Here is an 18,857-nt window from a genome sequence, read left to right as displayed (position 1 = left end):
TCCTGTTGCCAAGCTAGAAGCTCCACTCATCAAAGGGAAAAGCAAAGTTACAGGAAGCTTTCTTCTTTAAAATGTGCAAACTTAAAAACAGATGCCACGCTCATTCTAGACTCAAATCACCACCTGAATGTTAAAATACTCTTCTTATCTCTTCCACTAGAGGTCAGCTTGGAGATGCTGTAAACATGGTGTGTTACAGATAATGATTCAAGCTAAAATAAGTTTCTGTGAAATGAAGTATGAATGCACACAGAGTCTTCAGAGTCGACAAAGGTAACAGATTCTGACAGGGCCTATATTACCTCTTATGTCATTCTGCTTATGGCATTTAATGTTATTACTCTAATTTTTTAAATCATTGCAGAGATTATGAGAAGCCATAGTGCCACTCGTTGGCAATTGCAGAAATTCAAGATAACAAAGTATGAGGAAAGATTGTATTCACAGAAAGATGAGAATGGGGTGAATCTGAAAACCAGTCTTAAAGACCAAAATATTTGGAAAAGAGAAGAAAAAAAAGCACTAAAATGCTCTGCAATTTAAGAGAATAATGTGAATGTGAAAAAGATACTACAGTGATGGATGATGCACAAATACCAGAGAGGTAACTTTTAACATGAAATATCACTGTTTTACAAAATTCAAAAAGACAGTGAAATAATGGCAGGAATTTGCTAGCAAGAATGCCTTTGTGCAGTTACCATTTTTATAATGCAGTTCTAGAATAGAAATTCCCTTGGAATTTGTACTCAAAAATAAACTTAATATGTCACATTTTATAGGTTTATCTGAGGACACAAATGCTATGAAATTTTGGGAACTTCATTATCTAACATGTCAGCAGAGCCGCAGTAACAGCTGATGAACATGTTCTTTGCTCATGGCACATGAAAGTTTCAGTACACCTTTACAAAGTTACTGCTACTCAAAATGTGTAAGAACTTGTTTAAACACCATCACTGGATTGTGTACTCTTGCCCTGAGATTTTCAAACCTCAGAGGAAGCCTGTTTGATATAAACTAGTATAAGCTGTTGTCTGTCTGATTGCCAAGAATATCACAGGAGAGCAAGTGATACTTCATGCAATGACAATTCATATTTTTAGCTACCCAGCAAGGTGAGTTTGGTCTCCAGATGCTGTGCTGTCTCCATTAACAGCTCATCTCTGTTGTCAATTGCAGCTTCTGCCTCTTGACGAAAATTGGCCCATCTTTGAAAGTCATCCTCACTCAAGACCTGCATAACACAATTTAAGCAGAACTCATTTTAAATTTAAATAAGAGAAGGACACCGACAGCCTGGATTGCAAGACTTAACTCCTGGAATGATACAGTACTCTGCTGTCTTCAAAACAACACAAACCTTTTCATTTTAAGATAGCAGGAACAGGAGCAATGAGTAAAATAGACTTGCCTTCCCATTTCTGGGAGCTAAGAATTAAAAACACGGCCTACAGAAACTACTGTTTACACAGCCCTCAGTTGGGAGTCCGAACTGGAGCACATAGATTCTGATGACTGCTCTACATTTTTTGAGAGTTTGAATATGATCCATTTATTGCACAGACACCTTCTGTATCAGGCTAAAGTGCACTGACCCAGGCTGAGGACAAGACTTTGGAAAGCTGAATGCCAAGTAAAACAGAAGGTTGGCTCTCTTATGGACTTTGTTTCTTTCCTGGAATCTCTAGCTAGAGAAGGTCAGCCAGTGTTACCACAGGATAAACAAATGTACTGAGGTTGATGAAGAATCCATTGTCTGCCTAAACTGGCCAAACACTGGAGAAAAAGAAGTGAAAAAGAATACAAAGCAATCAAAGAGAGGGACAGAAAATGTGCTCAATCTGTCTTATTTTCTAAAGAAGAAAGCATTATAACTATTGCATTTTTCTAATAAATCTAATGACACATACAAATAAAACTGCAAACATTAGGGAATGCTTTCCTACCTTCTTAGCTATGCACAGAGTTCGGAGGCCATCACGTGCATAGTAGTCCAAATGTTTCTGTGTTTTGTCTTTTATTCTTTTCATTCTCCTCTCCGCATTAGTGTCAGCTGTGAAATACAAGGAAAATATCCCCTGTGTTAAGCACAGATCATTTCAGACTTAATGACCTACAGGTGGACATTAAACAGGATTTCGTTGTAACATCAGTTCCCTTGAAAGTGGCTGTGGGTTGCATAAACCAAAAGCTCAGTAAGGTTCCTTGTTTCCTTTAAGATTACATTACTTGCTTTTTGTTTGTTTGTTTGTTTTTTAATGTTATAGCACTATGCTGACAAGCTAAAATGCCATGGTCAGCTCCTTATGACAGTATTATTGTGGAGTACACAATCCACATGGGTTAGCATCGTCAGTGAATTTTAATTAGCCCATTCCATATTCTCAGCACTCCTCAGGTTAAATAAGCACCTCAGTTCAGATCTGCAAGGATAACACCATGGAGAGCTTGTTCTTTTTTATACTCCTGATGCCTAGATATAATATTTCATGCAAAAACGGGTACTGCAGACATCTTATGCCTCTGTGTAGGAGACATAACAGAAATAACTTTTTGGCTAATTACCTTTGCCAGGGTCCTCCAACAAGTCCATTATAACAGAGTCAGCTCCTTTTGTGTAGACAATGATCTCCTTGGTCAGAGGGTGTCTCACCACTACTGACATCCTTTTCCTTACTGAGTCAAATCCCAAAGTGTAGAGAATATCAAAAGTTAGAAGCGTGCCCTGTGGCAACCGTACGGTCACCTGTTCAGGAGTCCGGGACACTAAAGTAAAACTGTATGCTTGGGCTGCATAGACAAGCGCTGCCTCATCTGGGCTCTCAGCCTCATAGCAAAAGTCTGTTGGCAAGGTACCATGGGTAGCAGACTGAAAAACCTCATCCAAGGAAGCACTGCCAATATCTGTGTTGCTCTTCTCCTGGAGCCCAGCGCCCCTACTGCTGTCACAGCAGCCGTCATCGTTGTCGCAGCAATCCAGTGTAGCAAGTTGCTCCTCAGTGTTCTTTGCGCTGAAGCTAGCGCCTAGGTCTGAACTAGACTGGGAAGATGAAAAAGACTGGCTGAGGCTTACTTGTTTCAGCCGCTGAAATATCTGATGAATCTTCTCCAGGGTGATTCCTGAGGGTTTTATTGGTGGTGGGACTGTAACCTAGAAATATGAGAAAATCTTGGTTTACCACAGTTAAAAATAAACAAATGTGAGCTACAAGATAATTTCCAAAACTGCGACATATTTCTTTGCATCTAAATGACATTAATAAAAGAGAGCTGCATTTTTTTTTCTATTTAACTGTGTTAGGGGAAATCAGTAGAGGAGTCATTTGTGAAGTGACATCCAAAGTTGATGGTGATTTGTGTCTCTGCCTCTGAAGTAGAGAAGGAATCAAGGCTCTTGTAATTCTGTTAACGGCCTGAGAGATAAGAGAAAACCCAGTACATTCGGCATATTTATTACAGTAAATGTAATATTAAATCTAAAAGGGAAAGTGCAGATAGCATGGTAGTCATAGCTATTCATCAAACATAAAGAGCCTTGTTGGGTAGGGACGTACATCGGCAGTGAGATGGTACACACTTCACAAAAGGTAAAAGAACTAGAGAAGAGTGCCCAAAATAACCATTGCTCAGGTTTCACTGAACACTGCTCTATGTTATTAAATGCAAGCATAATCATTTTCCCTTGAATACTTAATCAAAGTTAGATTACCCTTTGTCTTGGCTCAGTAGTTGTGGAGACCACGACTGTATTGCAGATGGCAAGGGCAAGAAAAAAGTCAGTGAGAGAGGTGGGAGTTTTCATATGTATAAAAGGAGAGAGGTTTTCACTCCGCAGTGCAGCTTCTCTCACTCTTCTCAGCAGCCTGCTATCCGGAGTCACGTCCTTCTCCTGGAAGAGAAGTTACTTAAGGAGAATTATTTGCTTTTACAGCTGTCACCAAGAAAGAGTTCGGTATGTTTTTGCTGTCTCTTGCTGAGTTCACACTTAGAATTATGTAAGGTAAATGCCTTTTTGTTGAATATCTAGGGGAAAAGGATGGATTTCTAAGAGCTGCATAACTAATTAGATTATCATGGAGGAAATACTCCTTAAAAAAGAAGCTAGTTTCAGAATTTTATATCTTCTGAGATCTGTCCCAAGAATAGTCTATAATATGACCCCCAATTTTGAAACTTCTAACAAATTACAGGGCGTCCCAGATGGAAATGCATTTGGGATCTCCCATGTCAGTGGGGGGAGTAGGAATTTTATTTCAACAGAGAATACAGATGGCTCATGACTTGTTTAAAACGCAGCTTTGTTTCCTGAGTCACCTGAAAGAGAAGTTGTCTCAAACTGTTCTTCCTAAGTTTTACAACAAATACATGAATGCACGCATAATTCATTTGTTCCTGAAATGGTGTTGTAATTTTACCACCACACTGTCTATAATCAAACCTAAATTCACAAGCCAAACTACTTAACAGTGTCACCTATCTACAATTTAATCTGATGTAGGGCTGTGGGAATACTACTTTTAATGGAAATTTCATGTTAGCAGAGTGTGGTTTGGATTTAATTCAGGACCATATTTAACTGGAGCTTCCCAAGTTAGACACTTCCCTGTGAGCCAAGACTTTTGGATGCATTCCTTATGAAACTGACAAAGTGATTTAGCTGCTTTCTAGTTCATCTCAGCTATTACACTCTTCTTCTTCAATCTGGCACAGTTTTTGTGAGTTCCCTAAAAATGCAGCAGCAATCAATCAACCACCTTTATGGCTGTGTAGTGCTGAGCTGAATGGTACATTGTTAACTCCCGCTTGCAAACATGAATACTGGTTCTTAAATTGTCCTAATAATTGAAAATAAATCTATTGCTCATTTTGTCGAAGAGCAGAACTCAGCTGAAATCCAAATATAAAGGAAGATAATGCACTTTCCTCCTACAGGAAATTCTGGTTCAGTGCTTTCGTGCTGCTTCTTTTATATTTGGGGAATATTCAAATGCAGATGCAGTCCCTCCTCTAGAAAATTGATATGTACCAGGGGAGGGCCTGCTTCTTAAGTATCTGTATCCTCAGCATCTGCATTTTTACATTCAGTGAAAGCAGGGCTGACTTGAATTTCCCCGTTTCCCTACATTCACCCTTATGAAATGTCAGCAGATAAAAGAATTCAGACAAACAAATCTGCTCATTGATTAACCTGAACAACGTAAAACCAAACGAACAAAACAGAATATGAAACAGAGCAGCATCAGTGATGATGATCAATTAAATTTACCATGCTTTTACTGGCAGTAATCATGTTAGTAAAGTGCTGAAGTTATAAAATGGCTAGTACCATTCAATTGTTCAGATTTCCCCATTAGTTTGATAGCATTTCTTCTACTTGATGGCACTAAAACCTGATGGTAATAGGACAACTGAAATCTCCAAGAAATGATTCTAATACCAGGGCTCTCTTTATTGGAACCATTAAATCTAGAAAGAAATGTGCTGTCAAGATCTTAATTCATAAGGACATCTAAAGGTAGACAGAGTAAATGCTAACGCCCTGTTCTGTTCCAAATTTTATCATAATTTTGTATTTTTCTTACTCTTTTCACGTTCCCTATAGTCTTTCTTTCAACCATAGCTCTGTTGTTTATAGAACACTATTATTCCCTCTGAGAGGTTGCAGCAGCCACAATGAATCACACAAATAAAGTTAATCAGCACCATTTCTTTTGAGGTACCCAAATAAACCAGTAAAGGGGCCAAAGACATGTTCAAGCTGCTAAAGTGAGGTGTTGTCCTCTGCTTTGGCTGAAGGCTGCCTCTTTAGAGAGCCAGACAGTCAGGATAAATATCAGTTTCCATTTTCACAAGAGATATGAAAGAACAGTGATTCTGTTCTTTTCCCAGCTACATTAGACAGTTTATATATGGACTCGTCCTTCTTCCTCTACACTTCACATAAATGTTTATGAAATGAATAAATCAGTCACTGCATTTATTTCCCTCACTCCTTCAGAGCTTTCTGAAGTCTACACCATTCTTCTGTCCTCCATTCCACATAAAACATAACACATACACAGACATTAGGCATTTTTTATGATATCAGTATAATACTACAGACATGACAACACTTCTCAGCTACAGATTTTTTGGAGCAGCTTGAGTCTGGATGTGAACAGATCTGTCCAGCTAAAAGGTTGACCTCTATTTTTTATTGTTATTAATTTGCTTCTAGAGACAACAAGAGATACAACTGCTAACAACAAATTAGGAACTTGTTTTTCCATTGTCCAGGACCTTCCCACTGAACAGACTTTGCCACTGAATTTTACAGTGAAAGAAGGTAAGCCATAGGATTTAGATTTCACATAAAAACAAGCGATGATGTTTAGTTATTTTTCAAGGATCTGCATTCACCAATTTAATTAGTGTCAACAAATGCCATGAAATACTCATCATCCTCATCTTGAGCTCAGAGATGCACTGAGATGAACAAGTTAATTGATAAGAGACACTCAGATTTCTGCAAAACTTCAAAACTTTTCAAGCAGTGAACACTCACAAACAGGCAGGCTGAAATACATAGTGTAGCTATAGAGCTTCCCAATTGCAGAGCTGCTCAGAATACCGAGACAAAGTCTCAGACATACCAATCTGCAAGCACAATTAACTGCTGCTGTGCAAATGCACTTAAAATACGATGTGCAACCTGGTTATCACTGATCTACATAAGGCTGATTAACAATAAGCAAATTTTGTGATCGCATAGATAATCTTCCTTTAAAAGTTGTTTGCATATACATTTTTAACATTAGTACATGATCATTCTTTGGCTGTCATAGCAATTTTCTAATTAAACTCTTTGCATTTTGCAGGATGTTATCACATTAACAGCCCTCCTTTTTAAAAATGTTTTTCTTGGCAACAGATCTGATATGCAGGTGCTCACAGCAGATGCTAACCCTTACCCAAACACCACTGTGTTCTCTCAGCAGTGCAAAGTTCTTCAATTTTTCTATTACCTGAGGATACCAATTTCCATGAGAAGCTTTCAAATGCTTGGCACATCAACCTTTGGAAATTTGGCATTTGTTAAGGAAAAAGCCAAAAACAACAAATCATGCAATCTGGGCTACTGGCCTTTGGAATCTGCACTGCAAAAAGAGCAACGTTTTGCTTTTACTTGCATTTTGTTGATCTGAAGAATCCAAACCTCATGATTTCATAGTGAGAACATCATTTGACAACTGTTGACTACCACTAAATTCTTCACCGCTTGTTAGTCAAACAGAAACATTCATCCATAAGGACAATGCAAGCCTTAAGTTCGGTGAGTTAAATAGCAATATTTCACTCATGCATTTGAAGATTTTTTCTTATGAGAAACTTTGATTGAGACACATTCAAAGTCACAATACTGTCTGTATAACCAGAGGATCCAAGATGCTCTAGCTGTTCTTAGCCACATGAAAATGCAGCAGAGGGCAGGAAACAGAGACACAGAAAATGTTATGACCCTTATTTTACAATGAGGGAATTGGCTTTGTAAAAAAGAAAAATGACATTACTGTGCATCATCTGAACGATATCAACATACAGCACAATCTCTAGGCAATGCCTAAGTGTCTTCATTTTTATTGCATCTTCATATCTCTCACAGAGGTTAGCTGAAGTCTTCAGATAGACTGACAGCAGCAAAGGCCAGTAATTCCCAGGACAGTAGCTTAACCTCTCTCTAAAGCAAATATTTCATACTAGTTCCTCAGATATTGCTTTTAAAATGGAAAAAAAAATGAAACAAAAAAACAAACCCAAAACAAAACACCTCGAAACAACAACAGCAACAATAACAAAAGACCAAAAAACCCTGCAGTCCCAAGTAAAACAACAATAAGCAAACAAACCAATTAACCAACCATGGTAGTTTATATCTGGAAGAAACTAAGAGGCCTGGCAGAAAAAAATATCTTGGAGGACATATAAAGGAGAAAGATACAGAGAGGTTCTCAATATTCCTTGAGAACTGGGTTGGAAAATGTGAGGGCAATTGACAGACCCACCATATACCAAGAACAGGAGTAACACTGACTAATATCTACTTCTACATGACAGAGGAATTGAAAGAGACAAGTAGGATCTTAATATGAACTTAAAATTACATCAAACAAAAAAAAAATATTCAACACTGTTGCCAAGAACAGTGGCAGAAAATGAAGTTCTAAGAATTCTGTATTTACTGGAATTTCTGAAAATCAAGATTTTGAAAGGTTTTCCAGGCATTCAGTTTTAATTGGAGTTCTAATCTTGAAAGTGTTTGACCTTCTCCTGGAGTCTACGAAAGCTCTGTCTGAAATGCCTCTTAGAAAACTTTCAAGAAGAGAAGATGGACCTTAATTAGATTGTGTTACATTTGGAGAAGTTTCAAATCTAAAATTCAGAGGAGACTAAGGCTTTCCTGTTGTCCTGAAGAAATGCACACTCAAACTCCCAGAACTGCTCTGGAGAGAGCAGCATTTGCATTTAGCATGCACAGCTCAGGGATTTTCTAAATGTAACTTAGCAGAGACAATATGTTGCATTGCAGATAGCGGAAGTAGTCTGCAGCTTTACAAGATCTGTGCAAATTCACGCTCAATCACATAACCTTTTAACCACCATTATCTCCCAGGAGGACCTGTACTCCTCATTTCTTTACCTCCCCTTCCCTTAGCTTTACTGGGTCTAGGATTTTTCCTGCATCCCTTGTCAGCTCCCCATCAGAAAAAGCAACAGAAAGGAGCAAAATCCTTAAAGATATGCCAACTCAATCTGCTTGTACTCACAATGGTACTGCTGAATGCCACTTGAGATTGGTTGCTATCACGACGACCAAGTGATCTGCTCCTTGTATGCCCCTGAAAATGAGCCCTAGCACTCTGGGACCTTCTTAAAGGTCTCATGGTCCTCTGATAAGTGGCTGGTCTTTCAATATTAATTGGAGGAAGTGTGAAGTGCTGAAGTTTTGCAAAGTCCTCATCTTCTAAGTCCAACTCCTTGTATGTTTCCAGGCGCTTGGCTGCAAAGAGAAGACAAAACCTTACCTCTTATACTGTCGTTGGCATGGCTCAGGAGAAATTCCTTGGTTGGTTAAAAAACCCGTGAAATAAACCATCCCAAAGCTAATACAACTCTGAAGTCCTGACCAGAAAAACTTCATTATCCACTTTGTGTTCTGGCAACTCCCTCTCTGCAATGTTTATTATTGCAAGAAAACAAAAAATACACTTCAAAGCAATCAGCCATTTTTAGGAGGTTGCCTAATGCTAGGTCTGTTTAGCTTCACTTTCCAGTTGGCTGGAACTGGTTAAGGAAATACAATAATTCACAAATTTGCTAATGCTCTCAGTCACAGAGCACAAACACCTTTCTGGCAGCTGCTTGCCAGCTTAATAAAATCCTTTGCACAATGTAGGGAGAGAAAGTAGCAACCAAGGAGGGATCTGAGTCAAAAGTTCAGAATCAGCGCTGAATGCCAAGAGACTTAAGATACAGCCTACAGCTAGAATTGACTCTAGGTGAAGGTGAACCTTCATTCATATCGCACTATGGTAATTACTCTTGGATCCATTGAGCTTGATTACTAACTAATCTCAGTTTGGGAGTCTATAAAAGATTTGCTGGCACTTATTAAGACATGAAGAAGTAAATGCTCTCTTCGCACTCTCAAGTACAATGCCGGAAACAAAAAAACCTTTCAAATCTAACTTCCAAATCATTTAAAACTTTCAGGAGTCTCCAAAACAGGAGTCCCAGTCAGAAAGGCCCAGTAGGCTGAAATATTAATACTTATTAAGATTTAGTAACTCAGAGAAAAAAGCAAGTGTAGGAAAGTCTTTCTTACCATTTTCCTGATGTGAAAACTCATGCCCATCCACAGTACAGCGACGGAATACCATTTTGTTTTCTGTTAGTGTTCCAGTTTTGTCTGAGAAAATATACTGGATTTGCCCAAGATCTTCAGTAATATTTAGGGCTCGGCACTGTATGGGCAAATCTGCTTCTTCATCATACAGGTCAATGTCATTGTGAATTAAGAAGACTTGGCCCAACTTGACTAACTCAATGGACACATAAAGAGAAATGGGGATCAAAACCTGAAAGAGATGAAAATCTCAGTGAGAACCAACCCAGAAGATGAATCTTTCAGAGAATGCTCCTACAAAAACCCATTTTCTGGACCAAGGTACATGGTACACTTACCTTCCTGAAACTTGGAAATGATACACTAGAACAAACTACCTCTTGGCATAAACCTGTGTAACAAGCAATGCCTTTACATGCAATGCTCCCCATCCAATAACTTACCCACAATGAAATAATTCTGAATTCATAAGATGCACAAATACTCAGTTTCAGTAATGAAGAATATGCCCCTAAGGAATCTAAGCAGCTCAAAAAGTTATCTTCCTATTTCATTCATATCAAAGAAATCCTGTCCACTTTAATCTCAGCAGATCTCAATTTCAAGAAACCTGAAAAGTAAATGTGATTTTCCCCCATCCTATAAATTGTTCTTACTCGATTAAGCTTAATCAGACCCAGATATATGAGCACCTTACTTTTAATTTAGCTTCTTTCCTAAGCCCACAGAACCTTACACAGTCATTATTCCCTGCAGGCAAAAATGACAAATTTTGTTTCACTGTTTTCTTGATACATTAATTGGCATTTCTATTCAGAAATGATGAACATAGGCAAAAGAAAAAGACAAACAAACAAATGCTAAAGAACTGATATTTGGACATAATCATTCTCTATAACGCATACCCTAGGGACTCTAGAGCTGTTCAGAGATATAATACCTGTCCTTCCTATATATATCCCTGTGAGGTTTCATAAGCTACAAAGAAAAAATTGAGTTTCAAGGGAAAAAAATGATGATTTGAAACACTCTTTGCAACATTTGCGAATAGGATTACGAAAGTACTGCACAAACTATTCGTTGATATTAATTTTTTTAAATTGCTGATTGTAGTCAGTTTTTAATGCCTCCTTTCTTGAAGGTAACAGAAAAGCTTTCTCTTTTACCTGCAACAAGATTATCATAGTCAGAAACATGTAGAAACCAGAAAGAACCGGAGACAGAAAATTGCCATTCTCATCTGGGACATCATAAGGTGGGTGTTCTGGGAAGCTTCCAGACCAAATTCCATGTCCTGTAGGAATGATATATGATACTGAAACACACTGAGCAGGATGATGACTGATAAAGCTTCTCATTTGAACTATGGTGCTAATAAAGAACAACATTTCCAAATCAATATCCAAGCAGTGCTGCAAATCTGCTGAAGAATGCAAAACATAGGCAGAACTTCGTAGCACATGCACATAACAGATATGCTGGGCATGACTTTTTTTTCCTCCACCTGTCCTTCAGCAGGTTTCTCCCATGACTCTTATGTCTGTGTAGATCTCTTCTCACTCTATTTTTAACATGGGAGGATTCCATCTCTGCCACCTAGCTTTAAAAATCCTCAGTGCTGAAGGCACCCATTCCACTTTCAAACAGAAATATATATCACTGTCTCTGCATAGACAATCTGAAATCTTCATAATTACATGCTAACATTAAATTAAAAATTAATTCAAGCAGCTGGTTTTTACGTTTCCTCAGTTCCTCACCAGTTTACTCACATTGTCAAATGGCACTGCTATAGCAAAGTCTCTGGTTTAGGACTTACCAACATTCCATCATGATTTCTTTACCACCTTTCATATTGCCATTACAGACATAAATTTAATACAGAGTCAGAAAATTGACATGTAGCCAGCACAAATGACTTAGTTTCTGCATATTGTCATTGCTCTAGATGCCCTTTTCCTGCCAAAATCCCCTATTAGTCCACTCTGTGCATCCAGTTCTGAGAAAACTTCTATTAGCACCAATTAAGCAAGCGGCCGTTTTCTTCCTGGAGCCCTACATTCAGACAAGGTTGCAAAAAACTCACGGTAGAGCAATGGGATCTTTTGAACAGATGCAAGTTGATATACTTGTTCCTGCTTTACAAGTTTCACTTAAACTGAATATTTCAAAGTCTTTCTTCTTTTTGTTTTTCTTAACCTGAGCATATAAATTGTTTTTTAAATGTTGAATTTTCTTCATCTGAGACCACTTCAAACCTTAAGTTAAAGGACTTTATTACTCAAGGGCTCCTACACACCAGACAAAGACAAGTCTCTAAATCGACATGACAGCAGCCAGGGAACAATGAAAATGAAGTCTCTCTCTCCCTCGCATAGAGCTCAGTTGTCAAACTGAAATCCCATTTCTGTGCCAAGAAAGCCCACTGCAACATGAGGCAGCAAAATTAAAAAAGTGATTAAGTCAGTTCTATTATTCATCTTTTTGGATGGCCTTTACTTCTAACAGTGTTACAGTGATGACTGACTGGTGGGTCACATCGCAGGGCTCTGGGGAAGGTTCAGGGAAGCTTGACAGGGCCACATGATTTGACTTTGTCTCTACAAAACTGAATCAGAGCAGTAGCACTAAGCAAGTTATCACAGAGATGAAATTGATTAAAAAAAGAAAAGGGGCTTTGAACACAAAATTCTCATGGGAGCCTCTGTTACCTCTTAAAAGCAATGACCCACTCAAAGCTTAGCAGGCTTAAAATCTGGCCCTTCTCCTCAGGGTTAGGAGATCCATTAATACTGACGTGCCAGGGACAGATTGCAATCAGAGCAGTAGGGCAAGTGGGTGCTTCTGTGCAGTGAAAGTGAGGCCTTTCAGGTCATCAATCAAGTAAACCAGAGTCAGATCCCACCCAGTCCCACCCAGTTGTGGCATTTAAGAAGGGAGGCCGTTACAAAAATGCAGTGTTCCTACCTAAGCAAATGATCCATCTCATCTTCTTTGAGAAGAAGGTAGCTGTACAGATTGTGAACCAAATGAATTACCCACGTGCAGATCATGGGTTGCTAAAGTCACCGTGAAGGTATTTAGGGAAAATGTTACAGTAATGAAGGTAAAGCTGCATCATTATATTTTGTAGTCATATAAGGGACAGGCACTGATGAAAGTCAGTAGATGTCATTTTCTACAGTATACAGGAATTCAGTGACACACTTTTGCTTCATACACATTTCCATGTCAGATGCCATTCTGACACAGTGCTCCTCTGCTTCTATTTGTTGCATGACAGCAAAATGTAACAGAATACGGGTGGGAAGGTTCAACCTTTGCTGCCATTCCACCAACATCTGTCTCTGACATCATGAGCAAACATGATAAAATGGGAGACATGACTTTCAGAGCAGCACTCTTAAATACCGATTCCTATGTATTAACCAAACAGCTTTCAATTGCTTGCTTTACACATATTTTATTATAGAGGAGATGGATCTTATCTGAAATATTCATAGCCATGGCTGAGTTTCCTTCCATCCGAATTGCTCAGATTTGCCATTTTAATTTGTATAAGACCAAAGAACCTACAGTCCAAAAGCCTGAAGCCTTCAGCTCTAGATCTGATCTCCCTTGTCTCTGTAAGATAGTTTTAATCATCATGTACAAAATAGAAATCAAACAAAAGATTTTGGTCAATGCTTCATACCTATAGATCCAACAAGACACATTGTGAACAGGAGTCCCACACACAAGAAAATATCCACATTCATCCGTCGCTCTATCTTGCTGCGCTTATAGCGAGGACCATTGTTATTCAGCATGGCCTTGGTTTCATGACCTTCAAAACACAAATCAATACTGTCAAGTTTACATAGCATTTTACAGGTGGTTTATTTATCTTCAGCTTCATTGAGGAATTTTATTGCCCATTTTCTCGTTTGACTGATAGTGTCAAAAAAAAGACACTAAGTTTCAGCTTTAAGCTGTCACATACATTTAACTTTTTCAAAGGTTCAATAGGAATACAGGAACTATACCACTATTCGAAATGCTTGTAACTCAGAAGCACAGATATGCTTCTATATAACAACTAAGTCTCCTGGAGAACAGAGGGAAAAGGAATAATAATATTGCATTTTGTAATTTTATAATCAACATGATCAGGTGCTATACTGGTTTCTGGAACCAACATTTGAAAAATATTGAAAATTAGCTACTTGGAAGCCACTAGACACATTTCATGTATTAAGTACAATCCAACACATCAGGTCCAACAGTGAAATACATAAGTGTTATTTACTTTCTCATCACATGGATGTAAAATGCTAACAAAACAGCAGGGCAAGAAATGAAAAAAAGCCCACTAAGTCCTAAGAACATACTGAATTAAAATTGAGCTGGAATACTTGTAATGAGAAGAGAGATCTGCAAGAAGCCAACAAGCAGGATTTGCTTTTTCTATTTTATTAATATCATCTAAACTATGGGTTCACAAATGGAATACCTGGATTCCATCTGTTCTGATCTGCTATAGTAAACTGTATATTTTATACTTATTTCTATAGTAAAAAATAAAGGCCATGCAGCCTTGTATTTGCATTATTGTTTATATGTGTGTTTAGTGTTTGAGAGGTACTCTTTGCCCGTCTATCTTTTGGCTTTTCCTAGAGAAGTGATTTGAACCAAAAGCTGGAAGTAAGGAGTGATTTAATCACTGCTATTGGATTCACTCCAGCTTTATATCAAAGATTATTAACTGAGGTAGAGAGCAAGTGAGAAAATTACTCTCCAGCCTTATGTTCAGGACATTCACTAAGAGCAGGGACATTCCAATGAATATGTAATTCCTACACAACCCAGAGGTATGGTGGTGGGGGCTGACTCACACCACTAATGCTCCCTCCTTTTCAGCACATGTATGTGCACATATCCTCTTATTGCACCAAGTCAGCTAAGTCAGGGCGTTACTTGTGAAGCAGGAGGTGCAGGTTCACTCATGTTCAGCTTTCCCTTCTGTGAACAAATGCTTTTACCACTGAGTTACACAGAAAATGAGAGCACTACAGCCTGCACTTTTGTTTCTCCAGCAGCTCTGTAAATCCTGTTTCTCACTTTTATGTCAGGCTCAAAAGGAACATTTTGCAGTGAAAAAAACAAACCCAAAACAATAACAAACAAACCCAACAATGGACACCTCAGGACAAAGCCCTTTAGTCCCCTGACAAAGATCCCTCAGGGAAATACTGATGGATTTACGCAATGAAATTGGATGAGCTCTAATTACAAATTTCACCTCTCTCATTCCCCTCCACTTTAGCTGCACACCATGAAAAGGAATTTTCTCAATGCCTCTATTAAGGATATAAGACTGCAAGATATGAAATATCAGAAAGAATTAGAATTAACTATATATATGTTTGCTTTTTCTTCTAGAATCCTCACAGATTTACATGCTGTATAAACCAGCACCTCACCTATCACACTACAGTACATTATCACTCAATTTCTGGATGTTAATGGCCTCGTTTAAAACTTGTTTCCATTCTGGTACTTTATTACTGGAAAAGCATTTTTAATTCTTGATGCTGTTCCTATCACAGTAGGAAAACCGTATTGACCATGGCTCTGCAACACGGCTTTGGTGCATTAGCGCTATTGCTTTACGTAGAACGTTTGGGTAGCCATGAAAGGTGAAACTCTACTTGGGTCAGATGAGATCTGCACAGGCTAAACAATCACTTTAAGTGATGGCTCCACGCTTCACAAAGCGTCCATTAGAAAGTAAGATTGAGCAGTAATAGGGTTATAAAAATGGAGAATGTGCCATGTTACAATGTGACCGATTTTGGATGTTCAGAAAAGGTCACAAACCATGATTAAAAGCCAAAATATAATCAATGTCAAAGAAACCTAGAAATGAAGCTGGTTACTGGCTCAAGTGAATCTAATTTTAGAAGAGAAAGAATAAGCCTTTATTCTGACATGAACAAAAAGATGTCAGCGGGAAATTGAATTGAAGTCTTACTCAGACCAATGACACCACATCTTGGTAACCTTTGCAGCTGGCAGCTTCAGCAACATTAACATCAGCCCACATTATGATCCTTACTGTTGGTGAAAGGAGCATACTAGAAAATGGCTAGAGAAAGAAAATGGGAATCCTAGCAGGAGAAGGTAAGACATGGATCTCTTAGAGCAGGTCCATGATGGCCATGAAAATGAACAGAGCACTCAAACACCTCCTCTGTAAAGAGCAAGTGTGAGAGCTGACATTGTTAATCCTGGAGAATGCTCAAGGGAGATGTTATAGCAGACTCCTAATTTATAAAGGGACCTTAGTAACAGACAGAAAAAGGCTGGCAGATTTAGACTGATTGGTTGGAACAGGTTTCCCAGAAAAGCTGTTGATACTTCATCCATGTCAACATTTACATTGAGACTGGATGGGCCTGTGAGCATCCTGATCTAGTGAAATATTTGCCTAACAATGGGGCAGGGAGGGTCAAAGCATATGATCCTTAAAGGTCACTTCTAAATATGACTATTCTATAATTCTGTGAAACTAAAAGAAGCTGAGAAAAAGATGAGCTAACCCACTGTTGAGCCTGGACTGCTGCATTTGATCTGGACACAGACACTGTCTGGTACGGTTCATGTATCTACTGCACAAAATGCACAATTGCAGAGACATGCTATGACTATGTCAGCATGTAATGGATCTTCAGCTGCAATGGTTTCTGCCCTGAGGAGCCGTTGAGATCCCTCTTAGGGCAGCAGTGAAGATTTTATGACCAATGAAATTAGCATTATAATCAGAGCTACAGAGCTGAGAGTTAAAATAACCTCATCAAATTTAACTGGTCTGGATATCTTTGCATAAAGGTAGAAAGATATTTGTCACACACAGGTATATTGTCACTTGTCTGTGAACCAGTGTAGGACTCCTTGGCTTTAGAGCCGTGTAACACTTTTACTTCAAAAGGTTATGCACTCTTCCCTCTGAACTACCAGTTCTTTAATCTAAAGGTCAAATTATGGTGCAAGGTTAGACTACTCATGTTGACTTAAGGATACTTATAGGGAAATTCTGTGTTTAGTGAGATACAATGTACTTCTTACCTGCATATATAACAATTCCTATTGCAACTTCAGTGTTTCTGATTGTACATCCACGAAGCAGTAGGCTTTCGATGTTAAAGCCAATTCGTTCGTGATTTGGCTGTTCCCTGGGAAAAGAAAAAGATGACAAAATAAATAAAACAATGCCATTTTCTGTTCTGATAAACCTCAAACATTTGTGTGTGTATGTGTGTTAATGTCCAATTCAAGTAGAAATCAAGAAACTGCAAGGAGTCTAATTTGCTTGTACTTCACTCAGCTTCAGTAAAGACTCCAGTAAGAAGTCAGATAGAATTCAAATAACCACCAGAGGGCTTCTTGTGAACCTCAGCTCCCTCGAGGAGTGCTTGGGCTGATGCTTTCTCCTTCACCCACACTGGATGGAAGATTTTTCACCCTGGCTGAGGATGTCCTGTCACACACCTGCTCCTTCTGCTACAGACAGAGGAAAACTTACTGAAAATCATAAGGTCAGTACACCATCAGGCAGGTTCATCAATGGGTTACTTGCCTCTGAAAATAAAAACTATTTTTACAGTTTTCTGTCATGAATTTGTGTAGGCTCTTCCTGAAATCTTTACCAAAGCTGAGATTTTTCTGCTTGAACTGTTGCTATTATTTAAATACCAGCATAAGATAAGAGTTCTTCCAGAATACGTATATTTTATGACTCTTTACTGGATATTTGGTATTGCATTTACCGGCAAAATGCTGTGTTACATAAATGAGGGGCAAAGTTCAGTGCTATATTGGGCTATGTGCAATCCTACACCTGTTTGCAGCTGCACATGACAACGTGGCTTCAAGGGAGAGGAGTGAAAAGGTTTAGACACCAAATCACTATAAGATGGCAGAATAATGGCTTTGATCAAAGACCCTGCTGAGGAAGACCATAAGGCAGCTCTGGCTTGCAGTGTTAAAAAAAGAGAAGGTCACTGTTATATCTTGAAATGCAGGTGTGTAATTTCCAAAGCAGCTTCAGATTACAGATCTTCAGTTGTCTTCACTGGCACTTGAACATAATGGGAGATATCACAGTGTTTTCTCTATACGAAGCCCAGGCTTCAGTGCAGTGAGATTTAAATATCTCATATACGAAGTTACATTAGTAAATAACTATTAATGCAAATATATTTCTTATCACATTTAAGAAGTAATGCCAGAACTCCCTTATCCTGGGGAACTAGCTTCAGCCTTAGTGAAATCACTTAGCAGAAACCTTCTTGCATCCCCTTTCAGCAGCATTTGCTGTGTCCAGGGCACACCAGGCAGATATCACTAAGTTTGTGCTTATCATTTTTAGCAGAGACAGTTCTTCTGCACTGCTACAATTTTACAGCAAGAAGATGGAAATTCAATGAGGGCTCTTTGAGAAAAGTGTAAGCTGGCAGCACCTCTTGGAGTAGTGCTATAAGCTGCTCATACCTTGTTTTGCTGAGAGTCCAATTTTTGTTTGAATACTACTCAAAGCAATTCAGGTTTAGAAAACGCACCAGGCAAAAGCAGACTAAAAAAGAGAACTCCACTGTTAGTAAATTATTTTCCACAGATTACTTTCATGTACCCTCATAGCAGGGAGAGAAAGGCAGCTAATTCCCCGCTGCGCCAAGCAGGTGAGATAATAGGTGTTTCCAGGAGAGATTTCTGCTATAGGTTTTCAACAGAGATTTAGTTGTTAAAGCCAGTCCTGAACCCTATGGGTGTGTTTCTGTGTGTTTTCTTGTGACATTTTTCTTATATTTGCACAATCTCAGTGTTTTTGTGCTGTATTATAGCAGGCTAATTGGAAGAATTGCTTCAATTTAGATAATACCTACTAATCCACTAAACCAGTAACCGACACTGACTTGACCTATTTTAACTT

At 38.6% G+C, this 18,857-nt stretch overlaps 1 protein-coding gene across 3 annotated transcripts in view; it reads right to left on the bottom strand.

The window, feature by feature from the left end:
* The window catches only part of ATP10B (ATPase phospholipid transporting 10B (putative)), a 70,930-nt gene that overhangs the window by 15,616 nt on the left and 36,457 nt on the right, over positions 1 to 18,857 (bottom strand). For all 3 annotated transcript variants that reach the window (XM_015876344.2, XM_015876342.2, XM_015876339.2), the window contains 9 exons: positions 16,994 to 17,100; positions 13,581 to 13,712; positions 11,053 to 11,180; positions 9,866 to 10,118; positions 8,808 to 9,040; positions 3,713 to 3,892; positions 2,569 to 3,154; positions 1,950 to 2,056; positions 1,111 to 1,237 (listed from right to left, as the gene is read on the bottom strand). In XM_015876344.2, coding sequence (XP_015731830.1) covers positions 1,111 to 1,237; positions 1,950 to 2,056; positions 2,569 to 3,154; positions 3,713 to 3,892; positions 8,808 to 9,040; positions 9,866 to 10,118; positions 11,053 to 11,180; positions 13,581 to 13,712; positions 16,994 to 17,100 — 1,853 coding nt within the window. The remainder of the gene's footprint in view (positions 1 to 1,110; positions 1,238 to 1,949; positions 2,057 to 2,568; positions 3,155 to 3,712; positions 3,893 to 8,807; positions 9,041 to 9,865; positions 10,119 to 11,052; positions 11,181 to 13,580; positions 13,713 to 16,993; positions 17,101 to 18,857) is intronic.

This window comes from Coturnix japonica, chromosome 13 (assembly GCF_001577835.2).
Source record: "Coturnix japonica isolate 7356 chromosome 13, Coturnix japonica 2.1, whole genome shotgun sequence".
NCBI classification, from domain to species: domain Eukaryota; kingdom Metazoa; phylum Chordata; class Aves; order Galliformes; family Phasianidae; genus Coturnix; species Coturnix japonica.
This window is presented reverse-complemented; position numbering and strand designations above follow the sequence as displayed.